The 19,087-nt window shown below is 34.3% G+C and overlaps 3 protein-coding genes across 3 annotated transcripts; 2 read left to right on the top strand and 1 right to left on the bottom strand.

Moving 5' to 3' along the window:
* LOC105173925 (sodium transporter HKT1) lies at positions 2,341-4,988 on the top strand. Its single transcript, XM_011095844.2, has 3 exons — positions 2,341-3,561; positions 4,311-4,535; positions 4,617-4,988. The coding sequence occupies exons 1-3, from the start codon at positions 2,360-2,362 to the stop codon at positions 4,813-4,815; spliced, it is 1,626 nt and encodes a 541-aa protein (XP_011094146.1). The 5' UTR covers positions 2,341-2,359; the 3' UTR covers positions 4,816-4,988.
* Positions 7,452-9,335, bottom strand: LOC105173858. Its single transcript, XM_011095757.2, has 2 exons — positions 9,084-9,335; positions 7,452-7,699 (listed from the first exon to the last, which is right to left on the bottom strand). Exons 1-2 carry the CDS (start codon positions 9,249-9,251, stop codon positions 7,646-7,648), a joined length of 222 nt encoding a protein of 73 aa, XP_011094059.1. The 5' UTR covers positions 9,252-9,335; the 3' UTR covers positions 7,452-7,645.
* Positions 11,953-16,406, top strand: LOC105173857 (methyl-CpG-binding domain-containing protein 2). Its single transcript, XM_011095756.2, has 6 exons — positions 11,953-12,147; positions 13,490-13,672; positions 13,754-14,432; positions 14,669-14,722; positions 14,841-15,013; positions 15,872-16,406. The coding sequence occupies exons 3-6, from the start codon at positions 13,759-13,761 to the stop codon at positions 16,078-16,080; spliced, it is 1,110 nt and encodes a 369-aa protein (XP_011094058.1). The 5' UTR covers positions 11,953-12,147; positions 13,490-13,672; positions 13,754-13,758; the 3' UTR covers positions 16,081-16,406.

The raw sequence follows: 19,087 nt of genomic DNA, 5'->3' as shown, positions 1-19,087 counted from the left end.
TTTTTCACATATCCGACAGTCAGTATCACATCGACTGCTCAAAGCACGCCCCAATGCCCCGGTAGTTTTTCTCTATTAGTTCCCATAAACACGTTGATCCCATGAATAAAGATGGTAAACATATCTAAATTTGAGTTCTTGAAACTCATCAAGAATTAATTATTTGGCTGAATTTCAAATTGCCACTTAAGGTATATATTAAATGTTAATAATTCAAGTTTTTATCACAATAAAATCTTTAACTACTTATTACCAACAAGAATTTCATGTAAATTGTCATCATTTATAAGTACCGACGAATATGACAAAAATGCAATTTTGTCCCGTAACTTAGAGAGGATTGTAACTTCAAAATATTTTTCCTATTTTATTGCTTTGGACTTGTCGTTTGCTTTTTCAAATTACATCAGGATTTCACTCCAACAATTCTTTTTTGATAATAAAAGTCTTTTTTTGACCAATTTAACAAAAAATTATATATGATTTACAAATGGATCCAATTAAATTATAATTTTAATTCTATAATTTAAAAGATTAGCATTTTGTGTCTCATTAACTTTAAATTACCGACGAATCTATATACAATGCCAACAAATTCAAATAATGACAATTTTGTCACTATATTTGCTATTAATTTGAAGATTGTAATCATCACTATTAAAATTATATAACTCATAATTATGATCAAATAAAAATTTTATCACTTAATATATATTAGTGACATTATAATTTTTATTAATTATTATTATTTTGCAGGGGAATTGCTTTGGGTAGGTTTGGTGTTGGGGGATGGGGTGGATAATTCTTCAGAATCAGAATAAAAGTATAATTGACTGTGATTTGTTCTTGACTTTGGCGCGTTGGATGCATCGTAAAGTTGTTCTGATTCTCGAATACTTGTAAATCTTATTTGAAGACAGGTGAATATATCTATCCGTGTAAAGTCATGTCACTGTATGCAATTGTATTTTTTTAGATTATAATTCAATTAACTTTTTTTGGTTAAATTATATTTTGTTATCTGAATTATGCTAATTTTTACACTTTGACATCTATTTTTTTAATTTTTTTTTGGTTAATTTATCATCTCAATTTTACGAAATTTGCACTTTACCATATGTGATCGTTTTTTTAATTGGAAAAACATCGCATGTTGTGCATATGTGAGAATATCACATCACATAACCCATAATATCACATGTGCACTGCATCATATGATGTTTCTTTGACAAAAAAACTTGTGAAAAAATAGTTATAAATGACAAAGTGCAAAGTTTCTTAAAGTTAATATTGTAAATTGACACAAAAAAATAAAAATTAATATCAAATTATAAAAATAATGATAGTTCGAATGACAAAACATAATTAATCTTAATATTTTTAATTTAAAAATAAAAATACGTATCAATTACTCATCAATATGGTATAAAAGTGTAATAGAAAATCCACATTGATTGTGTAAGTTATGAATCACCCCCTACATCAAACACGTGACAAAAATGTTCCCGACAACACAGAAATGCGTCTTACTGGAGATGATGGTCGTTCTGAAGACTCTTCCTCCCACTTCTACATTGTTTACACTATGAACAAAAAATTAAATTAACTTGAGGATTATGTGATTTCAACTACGAAAATCTAACATGTTGCTCGATTTTCGTTCGTTAAAACTCGTCGAAACATTGTTCAATATTTTCCTTTTTCTTGCCCAATCTTAACGTACACCCAATCCAAAGACCTTTAAAAAGATGTTTTAAAACTCAAACCACTAGGCACCAACAAACCTAAGTACGTTGAGTCTGATCTCCATTAACCAACCACAGGCAGCCCCCCAATATAGACAGGACCCCCACCAACATTGCACTAGCTAGATATATTAAGCTCAATCTCTGCTAGATTTACTATCGTCAACTCATAATATACTCATAAATTGATAAATTTATATGTTTCAGTGAAATTTAAATCCGTGATATTCACATAAAGTATTAGAAACCTCAATCATTAGGCCATTGCGCTATTGGTATTTATAGTTTTATTGGGGTAAATTCCAATGAACTCTCTGAAATTTGTCGTAGTTACAAATATCCCTTCATTATTTAAAAATTTAAAAGTCACTCCTAATATTAATGATCGGCTAACAGTACACCATCATGACAGGCCATTGTAGAGGGTATTTGTAATTTTTTAAACATCAATAAAATATTTATAATTACGATAAATATGAGAAGATTCAGTTATAATTTGCCCTATTTATTATTCATATTATAAATGAGTGCACAGGGAATCCCACTACTTTCATGTTGCATATATAATTCCCAACCCTTTTTCAAGATTTGCTCAAGTAAGTAGTCCTGAAAAAATGAACAACTTTGCTGATCATTGCAGTGAGAAACTGAAGCACATCTCCTGCTGTTTACAGGCAGGACTAGGTAAACTACACCAAGCCATTCATGGCTCACTCCGAACCCTCCTTCAAATCCTCTTCTTTCAGGTGAATTCATTCTGGATTGAACTTGGCTATTTCCTCACACTCTCCTCACTTGGTTTCTTGGCTCTGAACGCTTCAAATCCTAGAACGACGACGACGTTCAAGCCTAAATACATCGATCTTTTCTTCACTTCCGTGTCGGCCTCGACTGTTTCCAGCATGTCCACCGTCGAAATGGAGGTCTTCTCCAACACCCAACTCGTTTTATTGACCATTTTGATGCTTGTTGGTGGAGAGGTCTTCACCTCCATGCTTGGACTCCACTTGATCAGGGCAAAGATTTACCTGCAGAAAAACGGGTTAATAACTCACAGAACAGTATCTGATTCTTCAATCTCTTCAGACCCGATTCCTGATTCTCCCACTGACCATATTGAGCTCCAAATGGCTACTCGTTTCCGGGACAAGAAATCAGACACCAAACCTGGAGAAACAGGTGGGAATTTAAACCATAAATCCATCAAAATCTTGGCCTATTTCGTCGCATGTTATCTTCTCGTCGTCCATGTAGCAGGCTCCACGCTGATTTCCATCTATTTCAGCCTCATTCCAAGCGCAAGAAAAGTGCTCAAAATCAAAGGCCTCAACATGCAAACGTTCTCCATATTCACCACAGTTTCCACGTTCGCAAACTGCGGTTTCGTGCCGACCAACGAAAACATGATGGCTTTCAAGAAGAATTCAGGCCTTCTCCTCATTCTAATCCCCCAGATTCTGATGGGGAACACGCTATACCCTGTTTGCCTGCGTTCAGCGATCTGGGCCGCCGAGAAAATGAGTAGAAGAGCAGAATTCAGGTACATGCTGAAGAATTCCAGGGAACTGGGATACGGGCACCTGATTTCTGGACGGCATTGTGTTTACCTGGGAATTACAGGTGTGGGGTTCGTGATTGTGCAGTTGGTGGCTTTCTGTCTGCTGGAGTGGAAGTCTGAAGCAACTGGTGGTTTGAGTGCTTATCAGAAGCTGGTGGGGTCTCTTTTCCAGGTGGTGAATTCCAGGCACACTGGGGAATCTGTTTTTGATCTATCAGCAATTTCTCCAGCCATCTTGGTGTTGTTCGTCGCCATGATGTGAGTTCTCCCATGTTTATTTGTTACAATAATAAATCTTATAATTTTATTTGGGTAAATTCATATTTTTTTGTTTCGTAATTATAGGTTATTCCATTTATAAATTAATTAGTCATTTTTCGACAAATACAATTCTGAACATCCCACATGTACGATCATTTTTGGTAAATTAAGTTTTATATTGACAATTTTGATTTTATCTATCTCTATTTATATGACAAAAAAAATGAAATTTACTCTAATGTAAAAAGAAACAAAATTATTCACACGTTAAAAGAAAAACTAATATGTAAAATAAAAGAAATTTTAAAATTAAAAATACTAACAATCTATAATTACAAAAGCAATCCGCTCATGATATAACCAACCTATCATATATGAATATTCATTTTTCCTTTTCTGGCTAACAATCACGTATATAGTTGCTCGTGTGCATGTCTTTTCCAATAAGAATAAAATGGCAAGGGGAGGCCTTTTTATGGGAATTATATACAAAATCTTTCTTTATATAAAATTAGGATGAATTATAACTACTTCCTCTGAATTTTTACATAATTATAAATATTTTTTCGTTATTTTATAAATTACAAATACTCCCCTCAAATAAAAAATAATTATGTAGTCCCTAGATGGTGTGGAGTAGACATTACTATTTGATCCTTACTGAATTCTTTAAAAAAATAAAAAGAAATATTTTAAAAAATTTGAGGGTGGGTAAAATTGTAATTTTTCCTTTTAATTTGGCGCAGGTACCTCCCACCATACACTTCGTTTCTACCAATAGACGAAGCTGAAGAGATGAAAGGCGAAGGAGAAAAATGGCGAAAGAAGAAAGGATTGGGGGAGCACATAATGTTCTCACAACTCACTTATCTGCTCATTTTTGTCATTCTCATCTGCATCACGGAAAGAAGAAAGATGAAAACAGACCCCCTCAATTTCAACGTTCTCAGCATTGTCGTTGAAGTCGTCAGGTATTATGCCTTAATTATAACAAGAAAATCGTTGAGCTTAAATTATGGGAGTTTGTCCTAACTTAATATTTTGATGGGCAGTGCATACGGGAACGTGGGATTCTCAGTTGGGTACAGTTGCGAACGACAAATAAACCCTGATGGTGGTTGTAAGGATGCATGGTACGGATTGGCAGGAAGATGGAGCAACCAGGGGAAATTGGTGCTCATCCTTGTGATGTTGTTTGGGAGATTGAAGAAATTCAGCATGAGAGGTGGTAGAGCTTGGACTCATCTCTAAATTTGCTTCATTCTTCATTACAATTTTCATGTACAACCTATTGCGTACCTCTATATATACTATAAGATATTTATAGCTTAAGTCGATTACATTAAGATGTATATTTTTAGTTTTATTAAAAATCTTTATAGTAATTTTAAATCATATTATGAGTGTGACAATGTTCGATTTTGACATAAATCATAATGATTGACAAAATTATATATGCCCACAAGTAAATTGTGTTAGGCATCAATGAAAGGATACGAGATGTGTGTATATATATATATATCAATATAGGCAAACTTACAAAATTGATCATGTATGTATAGGGAGGAGACAAAATTAGTCCTGTAAGTATTGGACTGCGCAATTTTAGTCCCATGAGTTTTAATTTAGTAACAATTTTAGTCATTTGGACCAAAAACTACTAGATTTTAGTTGAACAAATTGGGGCTTAGGGTTCTAACTGCCACTGAAATTCACTAACACAATCAGCATCCTATGTGGATGCTGATGTAGAGGGGGAGGGACAAAAATGAGTAAATCAAGTTAGGAAAATTTGGGTGTTTAACAATTTTCTGCATTAAATGTCTGCTCTGTTGATTCATTGGCCACTGTTCAACCCACAACATCGGACCTCCACCAAAAGTTTCGCCATCCTCCAATGATCCTAACGCACCATCTTCCATCTTTTTTATCAACTCTTCGGCCACATCTAACCAATGCCATTTTCGCTCACCGTTGCGATTTTCCACACTTTCAATCGTCATCTCTCCGTCGTACGACGTCCTCTCACCTCCAAACTGCCCCGATTTGAAAAACCCATCATCTGACAATCATTTCCCACCAATTAATTTCAATATTTTGGCATCCTTTGTTTGTCGTCAACTCCTCCCCTCGAACTCCTTCTTGTCACCAACTTCCGCCATGGACTCAGCTCCCCACCACATCCACGTCACATCAGCAACCATGTAAGGCACCACAAATTTAAGTTGAGACCAGTTGGCAGTCGAAACTCCCTAAGCCCCAATTTGTCTAGCTAATTTTTTGGTAATTTTAGCCCCAATCAAAGTTACTACTAAATTAAAATTTATAGGATAAAATTACCAGTTCAATATTTACAGGACTAATTCTGTCACCCCTATATATACACGATCAATTTTGCAATTTTGCTTATTAATATATTAACCATTATTGTTCAAAAAATAATGATGAAAGAAGGCAAAGCTATAAGATTCTTTACCCAACTTGATCTTGACACGACCCAAAATTCATGATGTCTGTCGACAATCAACTACGACTCAAGATGGTTGGAAACTACGTGTGCCCGGATTATGTAATTGTCCTAATAAGATTCCTCTTTTTTTTTTTTTTATGTCTTATCATATTTTTGTGTGTGTATATATATTTATTTATTTTTTATGATGATTTATAATGAATGGTTTTAATATTTTTACAGACTCTAAAAACACTGTTGAAACTCAATTTATAAGTCTTAGAAGATTTTAATTCGAACAATCTTAACTATTCGAACAATATTTTTAGAGATAATTATACTTCTCTCTCTTGAAATTTGATGTAATTACACATACATTTCTTGTAGTATGAGAAATTATATCTAACACTTTTGAAGTTTGCTCGCTTAATAAATAAGTCATTCGTTAGTCAAAAATTCACCAAATTTTAAAAATACACTTTGATACAGAAAAAGAATATTAGAATTTATTGGATGCTCACTTCTCCAAGTATTATGTGCACATTCTGATCGGATCACAATTCTGATCTAAAAAGATGTCTTATGAGAGTGTGTAAGTGTGTGTGGGGGTATATAATCCGATTGGGATCTCTCATTTTTATTAAATGTGAAATAATAGTAAATATTTTGATATCATACATAATTTTGAAAAAAAAAAAGAGACACAAATTTTATTTTTCCTAGTTAGCTTATTGATGTAAAATTATAAAACCAGCTTATGAGATAAAATTTTTCATACCTTGGTGAAAAGGACTCTGTTTTGTACACTAGTTTGAGTTAAAATAATAATAATAATAATAATAAAAAAATTTATAGAAAAATTGGTGGTGTAGGTCAATCATACTCAAAGTCAATTATATAGCGCTACACTTGAATTGATAAATTTGAAATTAAGAATTTCAAATTTCTAATAATAAATTTTTAGATTTGTTTTAATAATTTTAAAATTAAATATTTCAATTCTATTAGCTTTAGATTTAAATTATTTTTTATGAACATGGATGGGTTTCAATAATAAATGGGTAGGGCCCCCCAACACCAACGACTTTCTATTAGAAAAGAAAAAGAACTTTGAAGGAGTTTCATATAAATCTAATTTTACTTCCATCCAACTATTCTCCCTAGCCAAATACCAAGCTTTTTTTTCATACATTGGCTTTCTTATACCAACCAAACAAACCCTTACTTGACTCTATATATACCCATTAAAGTTCTTTTATCTCACATTTGTGTCGCACACCAATATAATTAAAAAAAGAGAATACTTGTGAATCACTCATTCATGTGATACCGCAATACCAACATGTCAATCACTCATTCATGTGATACTGCAATACCAACATGTCAATCACTCATGACCTTTCATTGTTCGTAGAACTAGACATTTTATCAAGACAAATTGAAACCAAAATTTGATCAAGCAGATTGCACTATATAATGGTTCAACTTTGGAGGCCATAAAAACCGAATGAGGTTTAACAAGAAGATAAAGTAACATAAAAAGGATAGACAAACTCGGATTGTGACACTAAATGGTCCAGAAGAATACATGTCTTCTAGTTCAGCCACATTTATTATTTCGAGAGAACAGAATTATGCCATCCAGAATTTCCGATATGGCCTTCCTGCATCCTCATCTTGCATGTGCTGCAATACAGATCACCATGAGGTGAATACCAGAATGAAGTTATAACTAACACACAGAAAACATCTGAACCAAGAAAAAACAGCAACATAGAAACACACTAAACTCACATACTTCCTCATCTACATGATAAAAGTCAATGCACTGCCCTATGACTTCCTCGAGGCCTAAAGCTTCTAATAGATCAAAGTGTTCTACGGTATCGAAGAAAATATTACGTAATGACACATAGTCATACTAAAGATGGAACACATATCCAGCAAACAATAAATACATAAAAAAAGAAGGGAACATAATCAGATCATATAACTCATATTAGAACATTTTTACTACATACAAGAAAATTTAGCAATCAAGTTATGCAGTACTGTAATCCTTTTTCTTTTGATGTGGTAGGTGATCAACTTCGACGGGAAAGCACCAAAGTAGCACATTCAAGAGAAGTTAACATAACTCATCTACATAGTCCAAAATGATCGACGTACAAAGGTGCTAAATACTTGAAATGAACTGACAGTAAGACAAACATCATTTTGTAAACTAGCATATCTACCAAGCCAAGCAAGCCAAAATAAAAAACCAAATACACGAACAGATAGTGATTCCAACTTTTTTTGTTTCCGTTTTGTTTCTCTCAATAAGGAGACCGGTAAATGCTTTAAATGTTTCGATGGGCACATTCAACTTGGGATGCTAAATGTAAAGATGTTTGCAAGAGTGATTGGGTAGGTAATAGTGGTGAAAATGTCCAAACATCGAACAACTGATGTAAGATTGTTGACTTCTTTCTCAGTAGGAGCTTTAGTTTTAGCTTGCTAGTTTACGAGTGAAAGGAGGCACTTTATTTTTTATGATGCAGGAGGGATATTTGTTTTCTAATTCCTCCTGTTCAATCTTTCCTGCCTTAGTACCGTTCAGATATTAATTTGTTTGGCTGTTCTGTGTCCTGATCATTAAAGAGTGACTGGGGTTATGTTTATATCAATGATGTCCCATTGAAGATATACCTTCAATTTCTTATTACCATTTTAAGAGTAATGAGTACAGGTCTCTTATTGCGAGAAACAACGGAAACAAAAAAAATTGAAATATAAACAAGTTTCCCTTTCATTCTGAATAATAATTTCGCTCAAAATTAAATCTTTCACCTTCTTCCCCAATACCCATTACAAATTAAGATCAAAATTCATTGAAGGGCCCAACAGAACCCAATATCCCTAACACATTCTGTGTGAACAAAAAACCCAAATCACGATAAATGCACGAAGCCATTGGAAATGAACTATTCAATTAGGGCACAACTTGATCCACTTCGAAACAGATAAATGAAATAAAAACTAAACCAAGGTATATCATCATATAAGAAATGGGGAAGAAAAAACTTACGAATTCTTTGACGATGCCTTTGTAGACGAGGATGGGGACGGCGACGCCGAAGATTCCAACGAGGGCAAGGTTGCGGCGTGTCCATCGGAAATTCAACTCCAGATTTTCCCTAGCTGATGACCAGTCCTCGATCCAACGGTTTTTGTGTGCCTCCATTCCTCCACCCATCTTTCTCTCTTTCTACTGACGACTTTCTCTCTCTAGCTTCTTCAGGTAAGACTGCTACCAGTTCTGAGTTCACAGGAGTGCTCCGGATGTGCGTAGCTATAGACGAAATGAGGAGCTCTTGGTAATTTCGCTGTGCCGCAACTGGAATGACAAGACTGCCCCTCCACTTCAAAACCCTTTCTCAAATATCATCTTTACAGAACTTAATTAATTAATTTCACATAAATAATTATAAGAATATTATACAAAATTATAACTTTTAAAATTATACTTATAAAATATTTAAAAAATTATAAGATATTAAATAATAGAAAATTTGATGTAATTATATGTAATTCTCTGTGCTCTAATACATCTGACTTTTGTTCCGTCTAATAAATAGCATTATTTCATTAGTTAAAATTCACTAAATATATTGATATTAATAAAAAAATTGAATAAAAATTTATAATTTTTGTCTAACTGACTTATACTGATTTACTGTATATCAAATAATTTTTTTCACCAAATTATTCTTATACATTTTTACACGCAAGTGTATGTGAGAGGGTACAATTTTCACTCTTATAATGTCAATTTGATGAGGAATTATCTATTTGAATTGTAATAAATCAGTAATAAGTCATTTGAGAATAAATATGAATTTTTATTTATTTTTTTAATATCCATAAATTCGATATTTTTTGTTTTGCAAATAAAAAATATATTTGTTATTCGAAAACAAACACTAAAAGTATCAGATATAATTTTTCAAACACAAAGAATCCACATGTAATTACTGTAAAGCTCAAGGGAAGCTGTGCAATTATTACTAAAAATTTATAATATTAAATATTTTTTATAAAATTAAGAAATGTTTAAAATATAAGCAGCCAAACACCCACAAATATTTCAATTCATATTCTTGTTTCCCGTTCCTCATCTCCAGCACTAGCGCGAGAAGGATCAAAGCCGCATTTCTCAGGTGATTGATTTCCCTTTTTCACTTGCAACTGTTGATTATAACATATTCACTCAAATGCCTTAATTTCTTGCAGAGATTTCTTCAACGTTTCGTTTACGTCCCCTTTTAATGTGATCTGCTTGCATTAGTGTTTTATGGTGAATTTCTCTGCATTTGATGGCAATTGATGCTATTGATTATTGGAACATTCAAAGTGTTCGGTGAAATGCCTGAATGACGATGCCTTTTTTACATTCTCCATAGATTGTGCGTGCGATCTGCCATTTTTTTTTCCAATTGAGCATGGCAAAAGGCTTGATATGGGCGACTGCGGAGGACATGGCTAGGAACAGAGGCTGGATGCTATCACTGTACCGCCAGATATTAAGGTTGCCACTCAATTTAGCAGCGAGGTTGGCAAAGTGAGGCCGAGGCTCGAGCGATTTTCTTGGTGGGTTCTGAGGAGCGATCCCTTCACAACACTGCTGATTACACTCTCTCCCTTGTAAAGAAAGGTGAAATCCCCAAACATATCCAATAAATAAGTCCATATATACCTACTCTTGTTCTTGTAAACAAAGATGATTGTTCACAGTCTTGCTATTAAGATTTGAGCATAGAGTGTAAGCTGTGTGGGCGTCTTGTTGTCTTTGATCCATATAACGAATTTCATATCATATTTTTAGCATAAGTATGTACTTGGGGAAATCTTGATCAATGTTTTTCGGACTTCAACTCTGTTTTGTGGGTCATATAGTTACTCTTGGGCATTCCCTGCTTGGTGCAGTGGTACTCCACCTTTCTATTATTACTTGTTAAAAGGATTTAGTTCTTAGCATGAATGTGACAACACCTAAGCTGCATCTCCCACCACCAAGAATGTGGCTTCAATTTGCTTCCTTGAAGCCAAATGCCTTATGCCATTTCCATTGTGAAAATACGAGCGACAATTATCAAAATAGCCTGCTTACATGTTATTGAAATATGTCAAACATGCCATCAGTTTTGTCGAAATTCGATAATTACGGCCGCATCACATAACGTTTTGGTACTTTTGGATACGATATTAAGGTGCGTTGTATTTGACAGATGCGTGGTGAAATATGAGTGTTTTCCCCGAGTGTTGATGCATCTTAAAGCTCAAGGCATTAAAGGGTTACAATTTGTAAAAAAATCATTTGTTTCTATTTGTATCAGAAATCAGTATTCTTCCCATTCTAATTTTTTGAGCTTGTAAAGTCTTTCTTAGTATTTTATAATTAAATGGAATATTTTAATTATATTTTAACTTTTTTGATGTAGTCAAACATCCCACATTGATTGCAAACGAGAAGTTTGAGTAGTTTAGAACTTCTAAAACCTCATCTTCCTAGTGAGGCCTCTGAATTGTGAAGTTTTTACGAAGTCGAAAAATAGATGATACCTCACTCGAGGAGGCGCCAATTGAGTATTAAGTCGAATCAACTTCTTAATTAAAAAAAAAAAACCCAGAAAAGAATTAGGTACAAGTTCCATTTCAAGAATTTCTCCCAAAGCAAAGAACCCTTTTGTGCTTATACAAAATATTCTACAATTTCAGGTGAAACTACTGAGTGTTGAGTGTAATCTAATTAACAAGTATTTTTCATCCAATTTTTTTTTCCAATTTTGACCTCAATCCCATTTTACTATTTACAATTAAAAGGTGTAAGACAAAGGGGCAAAATTGCCATCTTACAGCAGTAGAAGCTAGTTCTCCAATTCGTGAAGTCCATGAGAATACCGTCAGCTGTTTCTCTCTCTTCTTCAACTCTCTGCTATCTGTCTCACTTCTCGAGGAGAAGAGAACCTCTGCAACGCATTGAGCTCATATTCAAACCTTTGATTTTTACAAAAGCAATTGCTTCAGAATCGTCGAGTGATTCGTGGGTCTGTCCTCGATTATCAGCTCAGATCTCTCTGATCGTAATCTCTGTAATTTTCTCCTCCTCTGTCACTTCCCATTTATGTTTGCCTGTATAGTTTATCTATGTTCTTGGATGGATTAAGTTTTCTTATTAGATTTCTCGGTGTTTTCTGTGCTGCTTCCAAGCGGATCTCTGGTGTTTATGCTGAAGCCTTTTGATCAACATAGCTGTTCGCTTTTCTTCTCTGTGTTCGTGACTGTTCTTTTTATTCCTTTCCACCTGTTATTTTGTACACGGGTTTTGTTTTGTATTTAGTATCTTTTTCTATTTTTTATTTTTAAGTTTTCATTTCCTTTGGCCGTTGTGTGTGTGTGTTGGGGGGGTGGGGGTTGGTTGATAAATTTGTACTTTTATTGTTTTGCAGATTTCGGAAGTTTGGAACCTGTTTTCCACTTATCTTTTTCTTTTTCTTGGAAAAAGATTGATTTTTGGGTGTCAACTTCTTATCTTGTAGTTGGAAGATGAAATTTTACTTGTGTTGTTCTATTTTGTTTGCTGTGATATACTTCTGTTTCTTGTGCCTTGACTGCATTTTTCTCATTTGCGGATTGACATATCTTATCGGAGATTGCTTGTCTGTTATTCTAGATTTGCCAGTCTAAATAAAAATGGGATGGCATCCGTGATCCATGTGTTTGGGATTTAAAATTGACTTTTACCTTTTGGATTAATGAGGCAGACGACAGAAAAGTATCAATGGATATGTATTGTTTGGCTTTGAGATTAACACACACATTATTCTTCCCATTGTTGTGTGATGGTATTGTTGTAATGTTGATCTTTTTTTGCATATACTGGTGTAGTCTAATTTAAGCATTAGATGGAGCAAAGTATGCAGGTTCAGTTTGATCCTCCAGTTGTAAAAAAGGCTTGATCTCTCTTTTTGTGAGAAAACGCTTGGCTGTCTCTTTTACTTCCAGTATTGCCTTATTAATAAAATGCGTTACTAGACTTTGGAACCAACAAAGTTGAAGCCTGAAGCCATTGTCAAGATCCTTGAAATATGAAGTCTTAACAGGCAATACTCTTCCTTTATATATGAGAATGTTGTAGCATACTTGGAACTATCTTTGATTTAAAAACAAATATCACCTGAATGATTTTAATTATTTTTTACTTCTTAACTATGTCATGTTTTTCAGCTCTTTGGCCCCTCCAGCTTCCTTATGTTAAGATTTTCTAAGAGATTTCCCTATCTTTCTTGTAACATGACATTTTGGTCGGATTATAGAGAAAATGTATCTTTGGTTGATCTTGCATGGTTTATGCTTGGATTCCCTTAATTGGTTCATGCATTTTTTATCTTCATATAGCAGAATTTATAATGCCCTTTAAATTGGTTTGTGCAGTTTCTGGACTTCAATTGCCTTGAGAGGGAGATGTGTACGTCTATTTATTTTTTAAAAATGCACATTCGTCCTTGGAGTTCAAAAATATCATGACAAGGAAATTGCCAAACTGTTCCTTCCTGTGTTGACAGTTTTGGAGGTTCTCTATATTCAAGGTTCCATATGCCTATGACTTCTTAGTAGGTTAGCTCATCAAGAGTTTTGCTAGTTCTTGAATCTTATTCCCAAGGTGAGTGGCTAACTGTTTGCTGGTAATTTGAGAAGCTTATATGATGGAAACAGCGACACAACCACGGTCATTAAAACTTACCATCAAGTTGAAGGGGGATAAAAATATCATCAATTCTTCAACTACTGCTGGTCACTTGAATAATGTGGAAGGAGAACCCAATGCTTCAAATAGTTCAAATCTCCCAGGTAGCCTCACATCCTCTCCTCGGGATCATGTTGATTGTAGTTCTGCAGAAGGGGTGGAAAATCATAGCACAGAGGATGAAAGAAATCCATCTTCTGAGAATTCTAAATATCAGTTGGTGCTTTATGATCCTTCTGTCAATGACGCTGGCATTACTGAAAATGAACCGGATCCTATTGATTATCAGCGTCCTCCTTTCCAAAGACCACATCCATTCTCGAACCAGACCCCAAGAGTTTTGCCATCAATAGGGGCCTTCACTGTTCAATGTGCTAACTGTTTCAAATGGAGGCTCATTCCAACCAAGGAAAAGTACGAGGAAATAAGAGAACATATTATGGAACAGCCCTTCTTGTGTGAAACAGCTCGTGAATGGCGCCCTGATGTATCATGTGACGATCCTCCTGATATAACACAAGATGGCAGTAGGCTTTGGGCAATTGACAAACCCAGCATTGCTCAACCACCTCCTGGGTGGCAACGGCTTCTGAGAATCAGAGGTGAAGGAAGCACCAAGTTTGCAGATGTGTATGTATCCTATTCCTTCTGTTTCTTTGTTTGTTTCTGTCTAAAGTAGCTTTTAGGGCTTTGAGCCATGCAAACAGGTGAATAGCAGACTTTATTGATTGAGAGCTTGATTTTTTTCAGATCCTTCTGTTGCCTCACAATATCCCTTGTATATTTATTTAAACAATAATTCTAAATGCTAATTATCATGGTAAGGTTGCACCTCTAATTTATTTCCTCGTTTTGCGTCTCCACAGGTATTATGTTGCACCTTCAGGCAAGAGACTTCGTTCCATGGTGGAAATTCAAAGGTATAAACTCATCATCACTGCTACAAAATGACTACATAAAAACTTGATGACTTTAAATATTAAATTTTCATATCATATTTCCTCAAGTCATTTTGGGGTTTTGTGATGCTCTTTCAAGGTACATTAACGAACACCCAGAGTACATAGAACAAGGGGTTAGCTTGTCACAGTTTTCCTTTCAAATACCTAGACCATTGCAAGAAAACTACGTGAGAAAGCGTCCTGCTCGTGCTACACCTCCAAATGATGCCGACGATCTTGGGATGCATAGATATCTTCCACCCTCAGAAGGTGACTCATATTACACTCATCATTGATGTGCCTCGTATTTCAAAACTTATGAATTTGAACATAACCCGACAAAGTGTCATTTAGTTTGTCTGAGATGACTTTGTCGGATGTGTAAAGTCTAAGTCTTATTTGTTTGGACATGTCTGTTTTGTGCTTAAAGGGCATGCAATTTTGGGATGTGGTGTTGGAAATGGATTTAGTAGTGATTTTGGGTTTGCTTGGTTCTCTTTTTGGGAGTTTCCGGAAATATCTCGTGGAAATGCTTTTGGGGAATGTGAATTCTGCCTGGTTATATTTCTGGAGGAGACATTTTCTTCTGGTCTTGTAGCGGCGTGACATTACATCATCTTCGATCAGGGTTTCTTATCATATTTTCGGAAGAGAAGAGAAGTAGGAAAATATTTGGTTTCTCTCCAAAGGAATGAGACATACTGTCTCTGTGGAAAAGAGAACCAAAGAAAAGCCTTAAGCATTTCACAACTGACTAAATTGCTGTTCACCAGAAGTTTGCAAAGCTGGTGAACTTATATGCACTCGTGAAACTAGCAGTTGGGTGCCAAAAACCCTCACCCAACATCCACACATTTCTGATAAAATTCAATGAAATCCCTTTATGTTCTTCGAGTAGTTCAGGAAATTTGACCACACTTACTATAATGTATGTCATCCGTAATGCATTCTGCTGACCAATGCTCCCTTTATCCTTCTACTTGTCATACTCAAAACTAAATTCCTATTTATATGCTCTTTAGAATAATTGTTCCGATTCTTGCTTGATTTCTTGATTATCGTTATGCACCAGTGGTTCTTGTGTGTCAGAATCCTGTAGTTAATAATGCAATATTTCTAATGCTGCAGTTGATCCCATAGCATGGGTAGGTCCCGAGGTGGACACGGAGTTGCAGCTCAGTGGCCCTGGGCTTTCCACCGACTACTCTGAGGGCCCTTGTCCAAATCTTGAAATTCAATCAGCAAAGAAGAAAAAGATACCGTCTAAGCGTAAGTCCAATGGTGATTTAGTTTATAACCACAACGACGTCAAAATAGAAGAGCCTCACCTGCTTTGATCTGGTATTTGTAATGTCCGAAGACCCATTATCCCGATTTGCAAGATTACCTTCTGCTTACTTATTTGCAACTGAAGCTAGTGCAAGTACAATCGCTGCAACGAAATACATGTGGTTTTCAGGAAACTATTTGGAGCTCCTACATTTTTCACCGTGTAGTTTTATGCAAGTCTTGTGAAGTTGTTATGGTAATATATACACTTGGTGTAAGAAAATTACGTATCCTTTGTCCATGTTGCTTAAAGTTTTAGTTGTATGTACAAATGAAGAGTGAGTGAAATTCCCCTAGGTTTCGTGTTTCTACATTTGTTTTCCCTCTCTCTCTCTCTCCATCCACCCATATTTTCCAGGTGGTTTCACCACGTGAAAACGCTGTGTCAGCCGTAGTGGTCGTGACCAAGAAATCACCGTTTTTGCTTCTTGACGTTTTATAGACGCTATATTCTGTGCACGATACATCAAAAATCCGATCGTTAATGCATAACCTGTTCTTTAGAGTTAAGGAATGGTATCAGTCATTCAGAACCATCAAATTGATGGATTTATTAAAGTTGAGTTTCTATTAGGATATATATGCAATCAAAGGTTTCATTTCTGGAAAAAGTAGCACTCAGATTGATGATGGGAAATGGATAACTCATGTCCAAATGAAAGTGGAGCTTCAATTGATACGTTTGGTCTTTAGTGTTGCTTCCCCACATTCAATGATTTCAAGTAGACTCGCTGAAGCAAAGACCCCATCATCACTCCCATAATTTGGTTGCCTAAAGAACGCACACAAATTCTTGCTTTTGCTGCATAAAATCATTGAATTTAATCTTTCATCAAACACCGATTTCAAAATATATTATATAAGAATTCGCATTTTTGCGGTCAGTATGTTGGTTTTCAATGTAAATTCTTGTTAATACACAGGATTCGTAATCTTGTCGTCCCTAAATATGGGATGAGAATATCTGCGGATTAAATTAAAATAAAAATAGCATTTTTGTTTCTTGGGTGGGATGTTTCGACACGTTACGAAAGGCAGTGTTCATACCGTCATCATCATGAAAAAATAATAATAATAATTCAAAGTTAGGCTAATTAGAGGTGCATTGGGAAAAGGGTCAAACAGAAAAAGGTGAAGAAATCCCACTCCAGATTTCATTTGGAAAAGTTGGACACAAATCTTGGCCACATGCCTTCACATGCTTTTATTTCTTTCTCTATATTTCTATACTATGTTTTTTGGTCTTATAAGTATAAGTAGTCACTATTTTTTTTTTCTTGTAATTTGCTTTATTTATAGATTTAATCTTCTTATTTTTTACGAATTTAATATTGAACTTCTCAAAAATTGTCATTTTTTTGGCTAATTTAATCTTTTCTTGACAATTGTAGTTCTCTTCATATTAGAATAGATATCATTTCTGATCTTATAACTATAGGTCTTTAGCAACAAAAATACACATGGCTAAATTACCAAAAAAAAAACAAATATAAGATGTTCATAACTAAAATTTATACTTTAAAAAAAAAAGGGACTGAATGTGTAAATAAAATAAATTACAGAACCAAATATGTAATTTTGCTTTTTCTATATTTCCACAGTTAAGGCCTTAATATAACTACTTTGCAGATAATAAATTCCCTCAAGATACCCTTATTTTATTTTTTCCCCCATTAATAACTATACATTTTAATTACTTAATTAATTACAGTAATAATACCTTAATCATACATATTTAAAATTAATTTATTGTTAATTTTCTTTTATTTAAATTAAACTTATACATCGTTCGAGTATGCTTCAAGTTTTAATATGTTATAACATTTCTTACAGTTTTAAGACACCATGAAAATTCATCACACGTACAACCATGGACAGCATCAAGAGTGAATTGATGACTCCAACCTCCCAATTTGGTTCACCAAACCACAAAAACAATCATCTCATATTTTTGTCTGTTTCAAATTATTATTATTTTTTGGGGGATGAAGATGAATATTTTTAATTATTTCAACTTATTTAAATTTTGAGATGAACATGAACTCAGACTTATATTATCCCTTCAGGACAAAGAAACCAAATAACACGTTGATCAGATCAAACTTTGCATTTCAAGAGATCATGTTCATTGATTCGAACAAGATTCAGATTGTAATAACTCAAAAATTCGAATTTAAAATAAACATTAATTTCCAAGAAACCCCAATGCAATGACATATAACAAATTTTTGAGGAATTTTTTGTTCAAATTCGTAAAATGGTCATTGTCTATAGTTATCATCCCCAATAAACAAACACATATATACAACCAATAAGAATTGATTGACTAAATTGTCACAATATTCCACAAGAACCATTAAATTCCTCCACTCTCTCACTATCATTGCCTAACTATATATATATAATTCAATATTCACGTTCATACTAGTAAAATTCACGCGTTTTAAATTATATAATATGTATTTAGTGATGAATATTTAGAAACATCGAGACAGCTATCGATAATCGAAGACGAAAATTTGTGATGTGAGTACAATCACATACTTGTCCTTTTCGATATCCATCTTAATTAGGATTATATCCTACTCATCAAATGAAGGAAGAACGCAACATCTCAAGACCCTTAAATTCTACGGTAGCCTACCTACATAGAAGGGGTTGTCCGGCTGCTTCTTTGGAATGGCGATCATTTTTAATAAATTTGAGCAGTATATCAATTCAATCAATACAAATTATAAAAACTCACGTAAAGAAATATAAACACTCACATTTAATGAAATTAAAACCCATAATCTTAAACTTGTTCATGAAATCTCAACCTTAACCATGTAGAATAATTATTGTGTGGAGACATATATATGTATTGAGGTGGATTGTGGGATCCCATGAGGGAAGAGAACAATTGATTGAGTTGGCTGCTCATTTGCATTTAATGAAATTTGGCTCATCCAATACCAAATTGGCAACTCCAATCCAAAAACACACACACACATGTACACATGTTTGTGTGTATAT

The sequence above is a fragment of the Sesamum indicum genome, linkage group LG11 (assembly GCF_000512975.1).
Source record: "Sesamum indicum cultivar Zhongzhi No. 13 linkage group LG11, S_indicum_v1.0, whole genome shotgun sequence".
Classification (NCBI taxonomy): domain Eukaryota; kingdom Viridiplantae; phylum Streptophyta; class Magnoliopsida; order Lamiales; family Pedaliaceae; genus Sesamum; species Sesamum indicum.
The sequence above is the reverse complement of the archived record's forward strand: the minus strand, read 5'-3'. Positions and strand labels throughout refer to the sequence as shown.

Excerpts from the sequence above, each read along its gene's own strand:
- LOC105173925 (XM_011095844.2), top strand. The coding sequence starts at position 2,360 with ATGAACAACTTTGCTGATCATTGCAGTGAGAAACTGAAGCACATCTCC. Across the intron at positions 3,562-4,310 it reads GTGTTGTTCGTCGCCATGAT|GTACCTCCCACCATACACTT; the intron begins GTGAGTTCTCCC and ends AATTTGGCGCAG. Across the intron at positions 4,536-4,616 it reads ATTGTCGTTGAAGTCGTCAG|TGCATACGGGAACGTGGGAT; the intron begins GTATTATGCCTT and ends TTTGATGGGCAG.
- LOC105173858 (XM_011095757.2), bottom strand. The coding sequence starts at position 9,251 with ATGGGTGGAGGAATGGAGGCACACAAAAACCGTTGGATCGAGGACTGG. Across the intron at positions 7,700-9,083 it reads AAGGCATCGTCAAAGAATTC|CACATGCAAGATGAGGATGC; the intron begins GTAAGTTTTTTC and ends TCTGTATTGCAG.
- LOC105173857 (XM_011095756.2), top strand. The coding sequence starts at position 13,759 with ATGATGGAAACAGCGACACAACCACGGTCATTAAAACTTACCATCAAG. Across the intron at positions 14,433-14,668 it reads AGCACCAAGTTTGCAGATGT|GTATTATGTTGCACCTTCAG; the intron begins GTATGTATCCTA and ends GCGTCTCCACAG. Across the intron at positions 15,014-15,871 it reads ATATCTTCCACCCTCAGAAG|TTGATCCCATAGCATGGGTA; the intron begins GTGACTCATATT and ends CTAATGCTGCAG.